Here is a 17,293-nt window from a genome sequence, read left to right as displayed (position 1 = left end):
GCGCCCTAAGGGATGGTCCTGCCTCTCGCCGCCACAGGAGCCCGGCTGCAGTGCCCGCCCCGCGGCCTCGCCTCCTCGCCGAGCCCCCAGCGCCTCGGGCCGCGATGAGGACCTGGGCTTGCCTGCTGCTGCTCGGCTGCGGATACCTCGCCCATGCCCTGGCCGAGGTGGGTGCCACCCTCGCCGCGTCCCCTGGTGTGCCCCCAGCGACGCCCCCCGCCGGCCGGGCTCTCGGGGCTCTGCAGCGTGCCTTTCGCTCGCGGTCGATTTTTAATTTTAATTTTCCCAACTGGGTTCTATTTCTGCCATGCCTAAGTGTGTCTGGTGAGTTCCCAACGCGTTGCGTCGCTCGAGCCGCGCAGGGACGGGGGGCGCGTGGGGTGGAGAAGCGAGGAGGAACTTCGGGGGGCGCGGGCTGGTGGCCGAGTGGAGTGGCTAAGGGCGCGGCGGCTCGGAGGCTACGGGCGGTGGCCACCGGGCCAGGGGGGTGTGAGCCCGCGAGCGGAGGCGGCGGGAGCTCCCGGCGGGCCGGGTGGGCACTGCGGAGGCGCAGTCCCCCGCCCGCGGCCTGCTTACAGGTGGCTGAACGAGCGAGCCGGGCCAGGCGCCCGCGCCCTCCCGCGTCCCCACCCCCCGGAATCCGACTCCCGGGAGTCTGGGCGCGAGAAATGGCTTTTCCTAGCCTCGTAGTGGGAACTTGATGTCGAACCCCTGGCTGCCCCCGACTCCCTTGAAGGATTGGAAAAGAGGGATGCCAGGTGGTGGGGGCTGTCTGGACAGGGACCCGGGAGCCGCCAGAGGTAGAATTTAACTCCCAAGCTCCCGGGCTGCATTTCGGGCGCCTCAGTCGGCGCTGGGGGCCGCCGTCTGGCGCAAGCCGGGGTGGGGCGAGTGTCTGTGGAAGACGGAGACCCTCCTCTCGGTGTTGGCCCAAGGTTCCTGGGCATGAAATTGAAGCTCCGGGCTAGATTTAAAGTGTCAGAGCTGGCGGGACTTTTCCTGCCGATGCGTGACGCATTTCAACTTGGTCTTTCTGGATGTTTATTTCGCTGTTAGCTCAGAAACCACGGCCCCTCGTTGCCCTGGACCTCCTGTAACTGACACCAGGGGCGGAGGGCGCTCAGGGTGGGACGGCTGTTTGAAATTTTAAAGGAGGACTCTTTCCCGGGAGGAACTGACCTGGGCGGGGAGAATCCGGGGTCGTGTCCAGCCCCACCCCCATCCTCCCTCTCCAGGGCCTGGGCAGGGGGTCCGGGGGTCCTGGCCACGGCCGGCTGACGCTGGGGGGCCAGCCCTGTAGGGCCAAGGACCCCCGCCCGGGCTCCCACACGGCGCTAACTGCCGCCTGTCCTTCCAGGAAGCGGAGATCCCCCGCGAGGTGCTGGAGCGGCTGGCGCGCAGTCAGATCCACAGCATCCGGGACCTGCAGCGACTCCTGGACATAGACTCCGTAGGTAAATCGCGTTCCCTGCCCCGGGCGCCCGGGAGGGCTGGGCGGCGCGGCCTCCTCGCGCCCCGGCCTCCTCGCTCCGGGCCAGGAGGTAGCGCAGGAGCGGACCGAAAGGTCAGAATCCAACTCGGCCGTAAAAGCAGAGCGCAGAGCGCGTGAGTCAGGAGTTTCCCTTCCAATCACCACTTTCTCTCCCGGCCGAGGCTCGTCCGCCCAGGGATTGTTTTCGCGTTTAAGGAAAATTCAGTGCGTGTCACGGAAAGTTCAGCGCATAGAGGGCGCCGAAGCCGAGCAGGCCGCGCCTCCCAGGTGTGCCGCCGCGCGCGGGGCAGGCCTGGGCCAGCGCTGGAGCCCGCGGGGGTCCCCTGGCCAAGCTGGGGAGCGGGACCTGTGTGCACGCCTTTTCTGGTGCTCACGATCGGGAGGCCTGGGCCGTGCCCGAGGGCTGGGCCTTTGCTGGTGCCTCTAGCAGACCCGCTAAACCCCGCCTTGTGCACCTCGTTCCTTTGGGGAGTTGTCTTGGGGCCCTGGCCCAGCCACTTTATGGAAGCTTATTTGTAAACTGGGGTGCCCGCCGAAGCTCCATTGTCACCTGAAGAGAATTTGGCCCCTGCATCCCCCTAATGTCGGAGTGTGGCCCAGAGGTGGGCGGGCTGTCGGGCTTCCTCTGATGTGCACCGGGATTCCTACCTTTCAGAATATTTTTTAAAAAATCACTTTCCAGTGTGGGAACCCAGTTACTCAGATCCGAAACCAGCCAACCACCCAAACTCTGGAAGAGTTTGCCTAGGGCTGTCGCGTGAGGGTCGAGGAATTTTGGGTGACTTGAAGATTATTCCTGGGCCTCAGGAATTAAGTAAAATCACATGGCCCAGTCATTCGGAAATTTGTACCTAATTATGGCGGCAGACAGGCCTGAGTGGTTGCGTTTCTTGCCAGAACCGCTTCCCAGCGAGGCCCACGTTTGTGTAGTCTCTTGACCCAGGAAGTCCTTTGCTGATCTATATCAGAGGGGTCGGGTTTCAGGGTTTCAGGGCCGACTGAGCTGGGTGGTTTGGAGCTGGGCTGTTTAAGTGTAGCCCTGGGGGAAGGAGGGTTTGACTGGGAGACACTCCTGCATCTTGTTGCCCCAGGGGATTTGGGAAAGTGGGTGTAGCTACCCCCCCAACACTGGCTACGAAGAGGGAGACTGGGGGGTGGGGGGCGCCTGAGGGAAATGGGCCATTGACTTTCTACTCGGACCTTTCTTATTCTGCCCTGAAGCCCCGCCTCCTCAACCATTAACGCCTTTAGCTTTCAGCTCTGCAGGGTTGTGTTGATGGCATTCCTGGGACGGCCAGGCCTCCTGGAGGGCTGTAGCAGGGGCTGTGGGGCTAGTGGGGGTCTCCCCAAGCCCTGCCCCCAGCAGTGGAAAGGCTAGTGTGACCCCAGTTGCCTGTGAATGCTGTTCTTGGGGTGATGCTCAACTGTGGCAATAAGGCAGAGCCTTGTGACACCACAGGTGGTCCCAGCAAGTCCCCAGTCGACAAGCTTGCGTGGGATGGGGTGCCTTCCCCGAAAGGCCATTCCATCCATGCACAGCAAAAAAGGGCCCTAGCACCCCCTTTATAGCCAGATGGCTCCTCCTGGTCAGTGGGGAAGTGCCTGGAGCGTGGGCAGGACCAGCTGCCTGCCCCCACCTGCACTCCTTCACCTGCCTCAGGAGCCCTGAGACACACTGTTACAGTCCCGTAAGTGATGTCACACAGCAGGGGACAACAGAAGAGGGGTCCCTGATTGCCCCATGACACTGCATCTCAGTGCTCCTCTTGGCCTGGAAGCTTCACTGACCTGCTCAGGGACACACCTCCACCAGAAGAGTCTGGCCGGGAACTGACTCTTACTCCTAGGTGAGGACCGAGCAGCCTGCCACCCAGCCTTGTATGCCTCAGAGGCCAGATGCCCTGGAGTGATGTTGCTTCACGGAGACCCTGGTATGAGCAGGGCTGGGCCTGCAGGTGTGCTTCCACAGGTAGCCAGTGGCCTCTGCCAGGGTATCTGGGGCTGGACCTCAGCGTCTTGGTCAGCAGTCAGTCTTGAAGAATCTGCTCCTATTTTGCAGATGGGAAGACACCTCACCCTGGGTCACAGCTCTGGTGGGACTTGGGGTACTGATGCTGAGACCAGATCCCTCGGTCCCTCAGTCCCCTTGGGTTGGTCGCGTGTCCTGCTAGACTTCTCCTGTGTGGCCTTTAATTCTCTGTAGCCATAGCCTTGGGCCATTCAGCTCAAGGCTTTGTTCTGGCCTGGCAGGGTGCCCACTGGCCATTGAGCAACAATCATAAACACCCCATCCTGGGCCAGTAATACTGCCCTGGCCATCCCAGTGGGGACCAGCCCTCCAGGAACCCACATCTGGGCTGTCTCAGGATATGGTTCTGTGACTGGTTGGCCATGGCCTCCCTTCCCCCATTAGCGCTCTCCGCCCCGACCACCCATCTTGCATCTGAAGGCAGCACTGGGCTTGCCTCTGCCCTGACTTCCCTCCCTGGATTCAGGTTTCAGCCAGGTTGGTGCCCTTGGGAGGTGAACTATTGTCTTTTCTGTTGGTTAAGCTGGGGGCTGCCGTTGGGTTGGAGGCCTGAGCTAGGGGACACCAGGGTTAAATTTCAGCTCCTCTCACCAATCCAGGGTCCTTGCCCCTTGGAGCCTCAATCCGTCCCCCCATTGTCCGTCTGTCTCCCTGTCCCCTCTTTGTACGGTGTAGCCCACCTGCCCCGCTGTGAGGAGGACTGGGTGGGTTCATACAACCTGGCTGGAGGACAAGCAGGACACTGGATCTCCTCACACAAGCAGGAGGAGGCCGGGCTGTCTCTGCTTGGGCTGTGGGAAGACGGCTACCCCTCAGGTGATGCATGTCCGTGGCTCTTTTCCTGTGAAAAATGCTTCTTCTTCAGTTGGTAGATGGGGGCATTCTCACTGCATGAGCGGCCCTGTTCTGATCTTGTTTGGGGTATGAAGAAGAGAAAGATATCATTGGCATTGGAACATGGAGCCTCTTCAAGGGAAAAGTTGGGGTCAGAATCTGGTCTCGGGAAAGTGGGTCTAGTCTCCTATGAGGGGTGTGAACAAGGGGTTTGTTTCATTGGCTTGTGGGCTGTGATTGGTTCCAGGTTGCCTGGGCAAGAAGGGGACCATGTGCTTTGGGAGGATTTAGCCTCTGATTTGGGATGTGGCTCTCATTTCAGGTGCCAAGGGCTTTCAAGGGATGGTCAGGTTATGGGGTACCTTTCTAGAGCAGTATTGGCCTAGCAGACCCCTTCCCTGCCATGCGGGAGACCCAGTCCAAGGTCTGCCTCATGCACCTCTCACAGCCTCTGCTCCAGAGGCTGGGCCCATTTCAGTGGAATGTCCAGACTAAGACTAGGAAGAAAGGTCTGATGACTGCCTTCCCAAAGCCAGCCTTTGAACTCATTGCAGATCACAGAGACCTAATCTAACCCACCTGGGCCTTGGCTTGGGACCAGGCAGCATCCCACTCTGATTCTCACGGCACAGGTCAGGCTGACCAGGGACTGAGTGCCCTGGGAACAAGCGAGGGGGACAGGAAAAGCAAGGGTCCAGGCAGTCTGTTCAAGTCAGTGACTGTATGAGCTGTTTTCCTGACTGGCATCTGACACTCGAGACGGGTGTGTCAGAGGCCCAGGGGAGGAGGGCATTGGACCTCTGGCCTGCAGCTAGCGTCTAGGCAGGCACCTCGGGACTGAGAGCACCTCTCTGTACTGTCGTCCACTGCTCTGAGACCTGCTCTTGGCCATTCTGTCTGCAGGGCAGCGAAGTATTGGCCCCTGTGCCCTTTCTCATGGCCTCTCGCCCTGGGGTAGATTTATTTCAGGAACAAATGGGCCTGGCTGGGGGCCAGGGCCTGGTGCTGCCTCTGATGCCTCTATGAGGTTAGGGTGCTTCTCGGGGCCTGTTTGGACACACGCGGATGCGCATGAGGGAGGGCTATTCAGAGGGCTTGTTCTCTGAGGTGGGAGGGAAGGGCTGGGTGTACACACACACACACACGTGTACGCACAAACCCACTGTCCTGGAGTCCGGGTTGGGTTATGTGTCCTTGGGGGCCTCCGATGGGGAGGTAGGTGTGGAGGGTCACTCTGAGCTCCTTCCGTCCGCTCTCCACAGTCAGGTAGAGACGCCTGCGTTAAGGGGTCTCAGTGAACTTTTGTTGAGGTGATGGGGCCCAGGGAACCCACCCACCTTGAGGGGAGTGGGTGAACCTGTTCTCTGACCCCCAAGAAGGAGAGCTGGTGAGCAGACCAGGGCTGCTCGCGCGCGCGCGCACACATGTGTGTGTGTGTGTGTGTGAGAGAGCGAGAGCGTGCGCGTGTGTGTGTTGGTCCTCCGTCCTCCATATAGGGGTGTCCCCTCAGCCAGGTGTGTGTGAGCTGGTTCTCATTACTGTTTCTACCTATAGGGGCTGAGGATGCTTTGGAGCCAAACCTGAGGGGCCGGGGGGCCCACGCAGCCAAGCACAACCCTGAGAGGCGACCAGCGCCTGTCCGCAGGAAGAGGAGTATTGGTAAGGGGCTGGGAGGTGCTGCAGGCTGGCGCCCCTCTGCCCTGCCCCTGACCTTGCAGTCCCTCGTTGTGGCCTCTATCTTCAGCCCTTTATCCCTGAAAAGCGGCCCCTGTGGGGTCTCCCGGTCCCCCTTCTCCGCTACAGAGCTTCCCAAGGAAAAACCTGAGTGAATTCTTCAAGTGCCCAGTCCTGTTGGAACACGCCTGGCCCTGAGCTGGAAACTGGCTGTGTTTCATTTCCAATTCATAACTTGCTTAGTGCTCCCGGCTACAAGTGTAGAAACAGACAGGCATGGGGGCTGAGGGTGCTGTGAGGCCTGGGGAAGGGACTGGGGAGAGACCCTAGAGGCCTCCTCAGTTGAGACTCCTCCTTCACGGAGGCGCCTCTTCCAGGCCTTTTCCTGATGGATCAGTGAAACAGGCCAGAGTGGCCTCAGGTGCCAGGCTTATTTTGAGGAGACCTGATGCCCCCTTCCACATACTGTCAGCTGCCTCCTGGGGTTCCAGAGGGGGAGATGTCCACGTGACTCTGGGGTGACTGGGCCCCACTGCGAGGACGTTGCCAACAGCTGTGTGTGATGGGTTGGACAGCTGGCTGCAGTGGCCTTGCCTAGTAAGGCAGTGAGGGGCTGGTGTTTGCTGACCACGCCTGTGTCCAGACAGACGTGGGCAGCGCAGCACAGAGAGCAGAGCTCTACTGACTCCACCTTCTAGGAGGAGCTCGGCCTTTGGGGCCACTGGACACACCCTCGCCCCCACCGCATCTCCCACCCTATGGGACATCTGTATTTTAGGACAAGGACTTAGCTTTTACTGGGGCTCCACCACTAGCTGCTCCACCACTAGCTACTCCACCATTAGACACTGATTCCTCTTGGACTGTACCCCCACCTTGAGGAACGTTGGTTTGGTGCAGAACTGTTGTGGATGGAATGTTTGCATAGAACTGCTGAACTTCCACACCCTAGGGTGTCTGCCTCGGTGGCTGCCCTGGCACTGCTCCCTGAACTGTGGCCCCGACACTTGGTCTGGGACCTTCTGGCCGTCTGAGGGCGGGCACACTCACTGCAGCCTTCCCTCCACAGAGGAAGCCATTCCTGCAGTCTGTAAGACAAGGACTGTCATCTATGAGATACCTCGCAGCCAGATCGACCCCACGTCTGCCAACTTCCTGATCTGGCCCCCGTGTGTGGAGGTGAAGCGCTGCACGGGCTGTTGCAACACCAGCAGCATCAAGTGCCAGCCCTCCCGGGTGCACCACCGCAACGTCAAGGTGAGCTCCTCCGGCCTTGGAGTTCAGGCCCCGCTCTTGAATGCGAGGCACCTAGTGCCCAGTGCCCAGGTCCCGCCCGGGTGTTAGGCCCTGCCTTTGTCCAGTAAGTCCCACCCCTGCATCATAGGTTATGCCCTTGGGTGATGGTAGCTTGCAAGATGCCAGGCCCTGCCCCGCAAATGCCCAGGCCCGCAGACCTAGCCCGTCCTGTGAACGCCAGGTCCTGCTCCTTGGCCCCCTGCCCCACAGAGCTGGTCCTGTGATCCCACCTCGTGGATCTGCAGCTCACAGTCACCGTCCCCAAGGACTTTATAACCCGTGGGTCCCTGGACCAGTCCCAGGACCCATGCAGTCTGTACCTCCTGCCTTGGTGGTAACCTGGTAGATGAGCACCTGTTGTCATACCCATGGCCCTGGACACAGCAAGCCGCAGCAAGTGGGGACTTGAGCTCTGGTAGTGGCTGAGGGTGGTGGGCTCACTTCAGAGAGGGCCAGCTGAGTTTGGGGTAGGGGCTGGCAGCCCAGTTCTGAGCTGAGTTGGTCTGTGGTGGATCTTGTGAGCATCCCACCTCTGGTTTGGTGTGACCTGGAATATGGATGTGCCATCTTGGGGGTCCTAGTGCTGGATTGAGCGCTGGTCAGAGCTTGGGAAACCCCACCTCCAGGCACTGCCTCTGGGGAATCCCACGTTGCCATTGCCTCGGGGTTCAGAGAGCAGGTAAGAGCATTTCAGGGACACATCCCTGACCATGACAGGGTTCTGTCCTCTCTCCTGGACCTGCTGCTGCCCAGCCCGCGTGCAGTGAGGTTTGGGGCCATGAGAGTGTACCCCTGAAATCACTGGGCAGGGGTTCTGGCCTAGCCCTCCCCCATGTCTCAGTCAGGGCCTAGCTGCAAAGCCCCATGCAGGTGGAGGCAGCCCACTGGGGTGTGGAAGGCCCTTTGAGTTCTTCCCACTTTATTCCTGGGGATAGTTCTACTTACGGCCCCTCCAGAATCCAAACAGGGGTCTGTTCTGGAGGCTAGTCGAGGCCTGGGTACCTGCTCCAGCCTCTGTCCTCTCCAGGGTGGGTCAGTGGAGCTGGGCCTCCATGCTGCTGGATTCTGGTTGGTTGTAAGGTGGGTACCTGCTGAGCCTGCCGGGCACCCAGCTCTGTGTGGGCTGCACAGCCTTCTGGACAGAGGGCAGCATGGGGGCAGTTCTGAGGTCCCTCTGGGTTCAGCGAGGCACGACAGAGGCTGGGAGCCCCCACAGGCTCCAGGAAACTTTGTGGGTCTGACTTTTGTGAGATCAGGCACGTTGTGACCTTCATGAGCCTTGGGATGGAGTGGGAGCTGGGCCGTGGACACTGGAGACTCTCCCTGTGGGCTGTGGCTGTGGAGCCCGTCACATGAGGAGCAGGCCCAGCTGGGCTGTCTCTGGGGTGGGGTGAGGTGCCGTGCTGTGCAGGGTTGGCATCAAAATTGCCATTTTGATAATTTCCAAACTAGTCGCTGTAGGGTCAATTCCAACTTATATTGGCCTGTGGGTGATGGTCCCGCAGACAGTGGTCCGTGGAGATTTCTCAGCGATGACATTCCGAAGTGGTGCCTGGTGACTGCACCAAGCCTGCTCTGAAATGCAGTGGCCACCGCCTGGGCGGCGGCTCTGGGCTCCACAGCAGCACAGAACCCTAACACCCTTGGGGGACAGAGCAGAGTGCCCTGCCCCATCTCCGAGGCGGTAAACTCTGAGAGCTCTCTTCCGAGGAGGGGCTGGGGGTAATCGGCCAACCTTGAGGTTTGAGGTTAAAACAGCCTCGCATTATAGCCACTGCACCACCAGGCTCTTTTGGCTAAAGGCATTGGCACACAGGGGGACATATCCTGGGTGGTTCCCCGCCTCAGGGACAGCCTGTGCTGGGGGCACAAACCCCACATTTCCAGGAACACTTCCAGGACAGGTCGTCCCAGGCTTCCTATGACCCCACACCCTTGCTGGGCACCTTCTTGCCTTCAGGTCTGCTTTGGGAAGGAGTAAGGGGTCTAGGGGGCTTAGCTGACACCTCCATACTTGACAAGTGCCAGAAACCCTCCACACATGCCTGCCTTGTGCCCTGGGAAGGGAGAAACTGAGACTTGAGGGGACCCCCCATGCTGCCTGTGGGTCTCCCCTGCCACCCCACACTCTTCTGCTTGGCTCACCATCCTGTCTGCAGCCCTGCTGGGGGATAGCATGAAGTGTCAGATCTCCGGGGGCTGCAGGTGAGCATGGTTTTTGTGAGTTTCCGCCGTAATCCACAGAGAGCGGTGTGCAGGTCTCACCACCTCGGGAAGGTGTGTCCAGGCCCAGCTGTGTCTTGTGTCCCAAGCCTGCAGCCTCCTCCCACAGAATCAGACCTTTGTAAGTAGACAGCCCCTGACGTGGGTCTGTGGAGAACATCAGCTTCTGATGGACAGATGCCCACTGGATGAGGGAGGGTCTCGGGGAAGCTGTTACCGAGTCCCACAAACTGGGCTGACAGTGCCAGACATCCCCTGGGAATTGGAGAGCAGGATGTGGGTATACTGGTTCCACCTGAGCCTCAGAGAGCCTGTCCCTCTCCGGCGTCTGGTGATGAGGGACAGCCTTGGCTGTCGCTGCAATGTCAAATGAAGGTGTCCCTCCATCTCCCCCTCTTCTACACGGCTTCACTTAGGGTCAGGACTCCCTGCTATGACATCCTGCTAATCACACTGACAGCATCTTCAAGAATCCCATGTCCAGGCGAGCTCTGGTGGCCTAGTGGCAGGAAACTGCACTGCAATCCCAGAGGTGCGCGGTTCAAATCCACCAGGTGCTCTGCTGAAGAAGGAGGAACAATCACCTCCTGTACCAGTCAGATCCAATTTGATGTACACACATTTAAAAAAAAGAATCCCATGTCCAAACCTGCAGCTTCCAGGCAACTGCACCAAAGTGACATCATACTAAAAGGAGGGATTTTAACCGGCAGTCTTCCAGGCGCCTGCCCTGGCAGGGCGTGTGTGACACAGGCTGCTAGCCTAATGGCTGCAAGTTTAAATCCACCAGCTGCTCTGGGATGAGGACGGGTTGTCTCCTGTGACGTTTACAGCCAGCGAACCTTGCAACACACTGGCTGAGCTGGAATGAGTCTGTAAAGGAGTTTTGGTGGTGAAGTGGTGAAGAGATGTCTCTCTTGACCAGAAGGCTGGAGGTTCTGGGCCCACAAGCAGTTCTGAGGGAGGACAGGGCTGTGTGTTTCTGCAAAGTGGACCTAGGGGCAGCTCTGCTGTGCCCGCAGGGCCACCCTGAGCCAGAGTCCATGTGACTGCAGGAGCAGGGTGGCCTAGTAAGTGTTCTGTTGCAGAAGGACTGGGTGGGCCCAGCCTAGGAGGAGAGGTGAACACAGGCTGTGGGGAAAACAATGCCCACAGACTTGCCCGAGGCAGGGATACCTGGGGTTCGGCCCCTACAACGTCTAGGGGACACATTCACCTCACAGTTGGGTTCTTGGCCTGGGGTTAGGGCCTGCTGGAATGGGGTCCCTAGGTCAGAGTGGTCACTGGTGCTGGAGGTGAGGGACTGTCGGGGTGTCCACACAGGGTTTTGAGGAACAGAGTGTGGAAGGAAATTGGCTCGCATGACCTGATGCTCTGCGCTATTTTCTGGGGAGGGAGGAGGGGCCCCTATTTGGGAGGGTGATTTCTGGGGCTCAAGATGCTGACCACTTGGGGCCAGGACCGCCTTGCCCACCAAGGCTGCAGGTGGCAATGGCTTGAGACCATGGAGATCCCACTTGTTCTGAGCCTTCCTGCCTCGGACCTCCTCCTGGTCTCTGTCCCCCTCCCCCCAACGTCAGGAGAAAAACATCCGGCTGGAGAGTGGGGGCGGGCAGAGGGGGCTGAGGGGTGGCACCCAGGACGGCGGGGGAACAGGAGGCCCATTGTGGAGGCCGCTTTGTGCAGGGACAGACTCGGATGTTGACCTGGGGCATGGGTGTTGGCCCTGGAAGCCTGGGGTCCACTGAGTGCTTTTGTGGTGGCCACTGGGTGGGGAGCTGGAGGGAAGGTGAGGGTAGAGTGGTATGACCCTGGGGGGTCTGAGGGAAGAGGAGGTGGTGGCAGCACAAGGCCCTAGGGAGGAGAGAGGGTTGGGCCCTGTCTCTACCCCTGCCCCTGCCTTCGGCTGCGATTTATTCCAGTTCAGTGATCGTGTTGGTGCCCTCCAGTCAGATATAGCTCACCCCACACAACACGACCAAACCCTGCCCTGTCCTGTGCAGGCCCTAGTCTCTGCTCTGCAGACACAGCTGCTGTGTCAGGCCCCCTGCCCCGTCCTGCTGACTCGAGTCCCATCTCTGGGGACTGGTCTCTGGCAGCAGTGTTTCTTGGCTGCCCTTCTGTGGGTTAGTAGCCATGTGGTGAGCCTAATCTCAACTGGTCCGGCAGGCGCTGTCCAGCACAGGGCCACTGAAGGCCACTCTGAGTGTTGGGAATGTGACTCCTTAGAGGCCACTGAGGTCCCAGGTGTCACCCCCACGTTCACCCCGGCAGGGTCTCTGGCATTGGGCCTGTGCTGGACTCTGTTCTCGTCAGATGCATCAGCTGGAGCCCCCTACCCTTGGTTAGAAGAGAGGCAGTGGACAGTCCGGGCTGGCTTTGCCACTACCCCCTCTTCCTGGTGTGGAGTGTGGCTCTGTGACTGGATGTGTGGCTGAAGTGGAGGATTGAGTGCTGGTCACAGTCTGGTGTCTGCTTGGGCCCTGTCCTGCATGGACCTTGGCTGGCTGCCTGAGGTCTTGGTGAAGGAGCTGGTGGTCACCATGCACGATCTTGGGGATTCATGCGGACCCTCGGATGGCCATGGCTGCCATTTTTGAGCTTGTCCTTCTAGGGTGACTGGGGCTTTAGCGATTGCTTACGAGGCCCCTGCTCTCCAGAACTGATGGCCAGCCCTTTCCCTGCAGTCTGTTTGTGGACCTCAGGCCTGGATGGGGAGGTTGGGAGAGTTTGCCTGTGGTGGTTGTGCCTCAGGCCTGGAAGAGGACGCTGAGAGGGTCCACCTGTGCTTGGGAGCAGAGATGACAAGGTCCTGCCTTTGGACAAGCCTGACCTCATGATGTTAGGAAGGCTGAGGGTCAGTGAGATGAGCGGTGCCTCTGAGGTGGCCTGGCTCCCTGACAATGCAGTGGACTCCGAGGTCTGGCCGGACGTCCAGAAGTCATTCTCTTTGCTGTGGACCAAGGGTGGCTGTAGGAACTCGGAAGGACAGGGTTCTGAAGCTGAGGGTCTCAATGGGACTCCCAGGAAGTCTTCTCTGATGCAGGAAAGGAGTTGAGGTCCAAGCCTGGTCTTCCAGTTCGTGGACTGAGACAGACAGAGTGCTCAGGGGTTCTTGAAGGGTGAGGGACAGTGGGAGAAGGAAGTAGGGGCCTCAGGCAAAGCAGGAAAGTGGGGTGTGTCAGGCAGGCCTGATTTGGGGTTAGATGGGTGGCCACACTGATTGTGGGCTCCAACCTATCAGGTCGTGAGGGCGGCACAGGCTCTGGCCGGGCTGAGACCTGTTTGGATGGTCGTGGTAAATCCTAGCTGACTCAGTAGCATGTTCAGCAGCGCTGCTGCCTTGTTTCTGGGGTCAGTGGGATGTCCCTGCAGGTGGGGGCTGTTGGCATCTGGGTGGTAAAGCCGAGTGGTGGCGGGCCAGGCGGCTCTGGGAGTTCATAGGTGTGATAGGATGTTTTAGGTGAGCTCTGCAGGGACAGGCTGTCTGGCCTGCTGTGGTGAGAGCCACGCCTGAGGGGGAAGGGCGGGGTGTAGGGACTCCCCACTTGGAAGGTTCTGGAAGGGCATCTGGGGACATGTGCGTGAGGGTCCTGAGGATGCTGTCACCTGAGCTCTGCTCGGGGCTATGTGCAGGAGGCATTGTACAGGAATTTAATATCCTGGACTGCATGTTCTTGGGGAAAAATGTGGCTATTTCCTGGGCAGACGGTGGTGGAACCACCCGGAATCCTCACATACTCAGGCAGGTGCGCTCATAAACTGTGTTTATTTTCTCTGATAAAGCGGTGTCTGGGGAGGGTGGGTTTCCAGACTGGGCAGCCATGTGTATGCATCTCCTGTGGGGGCTGGGGCTGGGGTAGGGGTCCTGCTGGGGTGGGGTCAGGGGAGAGGGCTGTCTTGTTTGCCCCAGGGAGCCAGGCGGACCGCTGGTTGAATCAAGGGCCTCCCAGCTGGGGTGCAGCCCTTGCTGCATAGGGTACCATAGCCCATAGGGTACCCCGTTTGCTGGGACCTAGTCCTCTGATGGGGACCTAGCCATGTGGGTTCCTGAATTTCTGAGGGTTCTTGAAAGAGTCCAGTGTTGTGGAGCACAGAAGCTTGACTGCTGTAGGCAGCCTGCGGTGGCCCCCACTCCCACACAGCCCTTCCTTTGCCTTAGTCACTGGTAATGGGCTGTTTTACAGAAGATCTCCAGCAACTGGGCTTGGAATCTAGGCTGCCTGTGGCCTCGGTCCACCTTCATTAAGTCCCCCTGTGGAAAGCAACTACTGTCCCATTTTGCATGCGCAGAGACTGAGGGTGTGACGGCCAGTGCCTCCTTGTGGGAAGCTACAAGCAGGCGGACTGGTGTGTGGTCAGCACGGGTTTCTCCTGGAACTTGAGTGACATAATGAGGCCTCACCCCTATCCGTGAGCCACGCCCCCACCCAAGCCACGCCCTCCCCAACCACGCCCCTTGCTTTCGAGCCAGTGGGCTGGTCCTGTGGGGGCCCTTCACACCTGGACACACTTCACACTTCCCCAGCACCTTTGTGCTTGAGGTTGATGATTAACGTGGCCACCTTGGTGAGGCCACAGTCAGGCACGCCGCCCAGCTGGAGCCCACACTGCAGCTGGTTTCTTCTGACCTGTCTGCTCTGCACGTTCTCTGACGCTCTGGAGGCAGAGCTTCCTGAGTCTGGGGTCTCATTCATTTACCTACCAGGATGCCCCCTAACTCGGGCTTTGCACCCTGCCAGTCCCCTTCCCATACGTGGATGTGACAGGTGACTTGGAGTGGACAATAGTGGGCTGCTGTGTCCAAGCAGCCAGGATGAGGGCCACAGACTCAAGGCTGATGGCAGTGGGATGTCCTGGCTCAGCTCTCCAGAGCCTGGGGTCTGGGGTCCTTCCTGCTTCTCCACTTCTGTGGCTGCGGCTTCCACGGCAGCTTCTCTCTGTCTGCTCAAATGCCAGAAGCCACTGAATGAGCGCAGAGCCTGGGGTAGAGGCCCCTCCTTCCATGCTGGAGACCAGGCTGTGATGTCCAGCCAGGGTGTCCCTGCTGGTTCAGTCACATGTCTGGTTTTGAGTCACGGATGGCGTTTCCTTCAGGCTCACAGTCTCTGTCAGACCTGGACATTTTGAGTACCTTGGTGGTGGCTGGGCACTATCCATTTCTGGTCTCAGGGTATGTGTGGTCGTCCAGGGCCCCACGCCAGTGCTTATTGCTGCTGCGTTCTCTCTGCAGGTGGCCAAAGTAGAGTATGTCAGAAAGAAGCCGAAGTTAAAAGAGGTTCAGGTGAGGCTGGAGGAACACCTGGAGTGCACATGTACGACCTCGAACCTGAACCCAGACTATCGGGAAGAGGAGACGGGTGAGGCCCTGCTGCTGGCGCTGCGTGCTGCTGGTGTCTTGACTGTGCAAGCTGGGTGGTGTGGTTTCCATGAACACTCAACTCCAAGGTTGGAGGTTCAAGTTCACCCCCAAATTTCTCAGAAGAAAGGCCTGGCAATCGCCAAAATACCTGACCCTGAGCACCCAAAGGCCCCAGCTCTGTTCTGACACAGGTGGGGTCACCACAGGTCAAGGATGGCCAAGGGGCTATAGGGTTTGGGGTCACACTGCCATATTAACCTCAGCACGGCGCCTGTCTCCAGCTGAGCTTCAGTGTGAAGAAGAGGCCGTCATGTGAGCCACGCAGGCGGTGCCCTCGCAGCTGGGCTGCGGTGTAGGTGGAGGCCAGGTGGACAGGCACTTGCTGGCTGCCCTAGCCGTGACCTTCACCCCTCAGAGTGGACTTTGCTCTAAGACAGTGGCCGCCCTGCTAGGGGGTGGGGGCACCAGGAAGTTTTCTGTAGAAAGATAAACACCTAGGTATTTATTGCTCGGACTTTCCACACAGAGCCTTCTCCCAGGTCCCTCACCCTCCCTGCCCTTTTGTTAACAGGAAGACCTAGGGAATCAGGTAAAAAGCGGAAGCGAAAAAGGTTAAAACCCACCTAGAGCGGCCAACCAGGTAGGACCTGTCTGCTGAAACCCACCTGGGCGGGAGCAATCGGGTCTGATCACAGCCAATCAGGCTGCAGTCTGGAGAGGAGCGTTGCTGATTGCCCCATGCTCTGCTGCTTTGCTCTTGGGGTGCTGGTCTCCTGGCTCCTCCCTGCCAGCCCCTTGCAGCTGCCGCCTCGCTTGGCCTTCTCTGATTGGTTGATTGGGGAGGCAGGGCCACACCCACCTTGTGGGAGAGCTGGCCTATGGGTTTGCCAGCATACTGGCATCACTTTGGGGCGCTGCTCATCCCATTGGACAGATGGAAAGACTGAGGCGCACAGCGTTTACAGCAAGGGTTATTGCAGGCTTAATCAGTGATGCCGAACCGAAGCCCACTGCTGTCAGTGGGCTGGATTCCCGGTATGGCAGAGCTGCCTCGCAGCGTTTCTGAGGCTGTATTTTTGTTGTTGAATCCTCCTTTTTCTACTCTTTGTGATCTGAGTGAGCTTGGAAAGCAGATGGTTTCCATCCAGCCGTTCCTGCGTGTTTCGTTTTAGGACAGTCATTACAGTTTCCACACATAACTGCACTCTTCCCACCCGTCCCTGTGCCTCTCACGTCCATCATCCTTACCTACCCTTCCTGCCATCAGACTTAGTCAGAGATGTCTCATCTTTATCTCAAGAAGCAGATAGTGGGTTCAAACCACTGACCTTTTGCCTTAGCTCCAGTACCACCAGGACTCCCAGGGGTAGCGCATTTCACTACTAACAGGAGAGCTCATAGCGTGAGTATACCCAGAGGCTTCTCTGAACAGAGGACCGTGGTGGCTTCTGAAAGATCGGCTGTTGAAACCCTTTGTGACTCAGCTCTGCTCCGACACACGCTGAGCTACCGTGAGTTGAGGTCGACTGGACGCCAGGGTGCCGGGCTGTTAATTCCTGTATCAGAAGTAACATAAAGCTGCTACTAACATCCAGAGATAGCGAGGGCTCGGGATGAGGTGGCTGCTGCCAGGTGCTGCTTGGTTGACTTGATTCCTGGTGGCTTTCTGTACAATAGAACTTCATCTCCAATTCAAGGTACCAGCCTGCTTTCTGTGATCTATTCACCCTCAAGTATACTTAGAGGTCCAGAGTGGCTACCAGAGCACCAGCAATCACCTGAAAATCGCCTGAAATCACCAGAAAGCATCCTCTGGGCTGCAAGAGAGACAGATAATGACACATAACCTCAGAGCCAGCTTTCGAGAAATCCCAGCGTGGCTTTGTTTTTATCTCAGTGGCTATCCCTCTGCTAGGAGCTCTGGAAATCCAGTCCTGAAAGGGCTTAGGTGCAAGGGCAGGTATCCCAAGGAGTCGGTTTCAGATCTTCCTTCCCCGTAGACTTGGCCTCTTGACGTGACCAGAGTCTCCTGGTTCATGGGAATCTGTGTTACCCAAAACAGTTGCAGGAGGAGGCTCATTGGAGGTGGTGTCTGTCTGCCTGGATGCAGGGTCAGGGGCATCTGAGGCCAAGGTCAGGTCCATTCATGGGCCTGGAACAGTGTCTGCTTGGAGGGGCTCTGAAGTAGCCGGTGCCGTGCTAGTCCAAGCACATGGATCGGGCCTCCTTGGACTGTTTAGGTCCTGGGTTGATGGCACAGACCTGCATTCAGACCCTGGGCCCGACCATTCTTCAGATTCTGGACAGACGTGTTACACGCCCATCTAAGAGGGTGGGCGAAGCTGCAGAGTACCCTGTGTTGCCTGGCCACAGAGACCCCTTC

At 58.8% G+C, this 17,293-nt stretch overlaps 1 protein-coding gene across 1 annotated transcript; it reads left to right on the top strand.

Annotated features, from left to right (window-relative positions):
• The first annotated feature begins 104 nt into the window (after positions 1–104).
• Positions 105–15,537, top strand: PDGFA (platelet-derived growth factor alpha polypeptide). The gene is made up of 6 exons (XM_006889600.1): positions 105–167; positions 1,358–1,454; positions 5,910–6,014; positions 7,099–7,286; positions 14,782–14,908; positions 15,482–15,537. Exons 1-6 carry the CDS (start codon positions 105–107, stop codon positions 15,535–15,537), a joined length of 636 nt encoding a protein of 211 aa, XP_006889662.1.
• Positions 15,538–17,293: the final 1,756 nt, after the last annotated feature.

Source organism: Elephantulus edwardii, unplaced genomic scaffold (genome assembly GCF_000299155.1).
Source record: "Elephantulus edwardii isolate Elephantulus edwardi_28Jun2011 unplaced genomic scaffold, EleEdw1.0 scaffold00080, whole genome shotgun sequence".
In the NCBI taxonomy this organism is placed as follows: domain Eukaryota; kingdom Metazoa; phylum Chordata; class Mammalia; order Macroscelidea; family Macroscelididae; genus Elephantulus; species Elephantulus edwardii.
Note: the sequence above shows the minus strand (reverse complement) of the source record. Positions and strands in the feature narration are given on the sequence as shown.

Excerpts from the sequence above, each read along its gene's own strand:
- PDGFA (XM_006889600.1), top strand. The coding sequence starts at position 105 with ATGAGGACCTGGGCTTGCCTGCTGCTGCTCGGCTGCGGATACCTCGCC. Across the intron at positions 6,015-7,098 it reads CCGCAGGAAGAGGAGTATTG|AGGAAGCCATTCCTGCAGTC; the intron begins GTAAGGGGCTGG and ends TTCCCTCCACAG. Across the intron at positions 14,909-15,481 it reads CTATCGGGAAGAGGAGACGG|GAAGACCTAGGGAATCAGGT; the intron begins GTGAGGCCCTGC and ends TTTTGTTAACAG.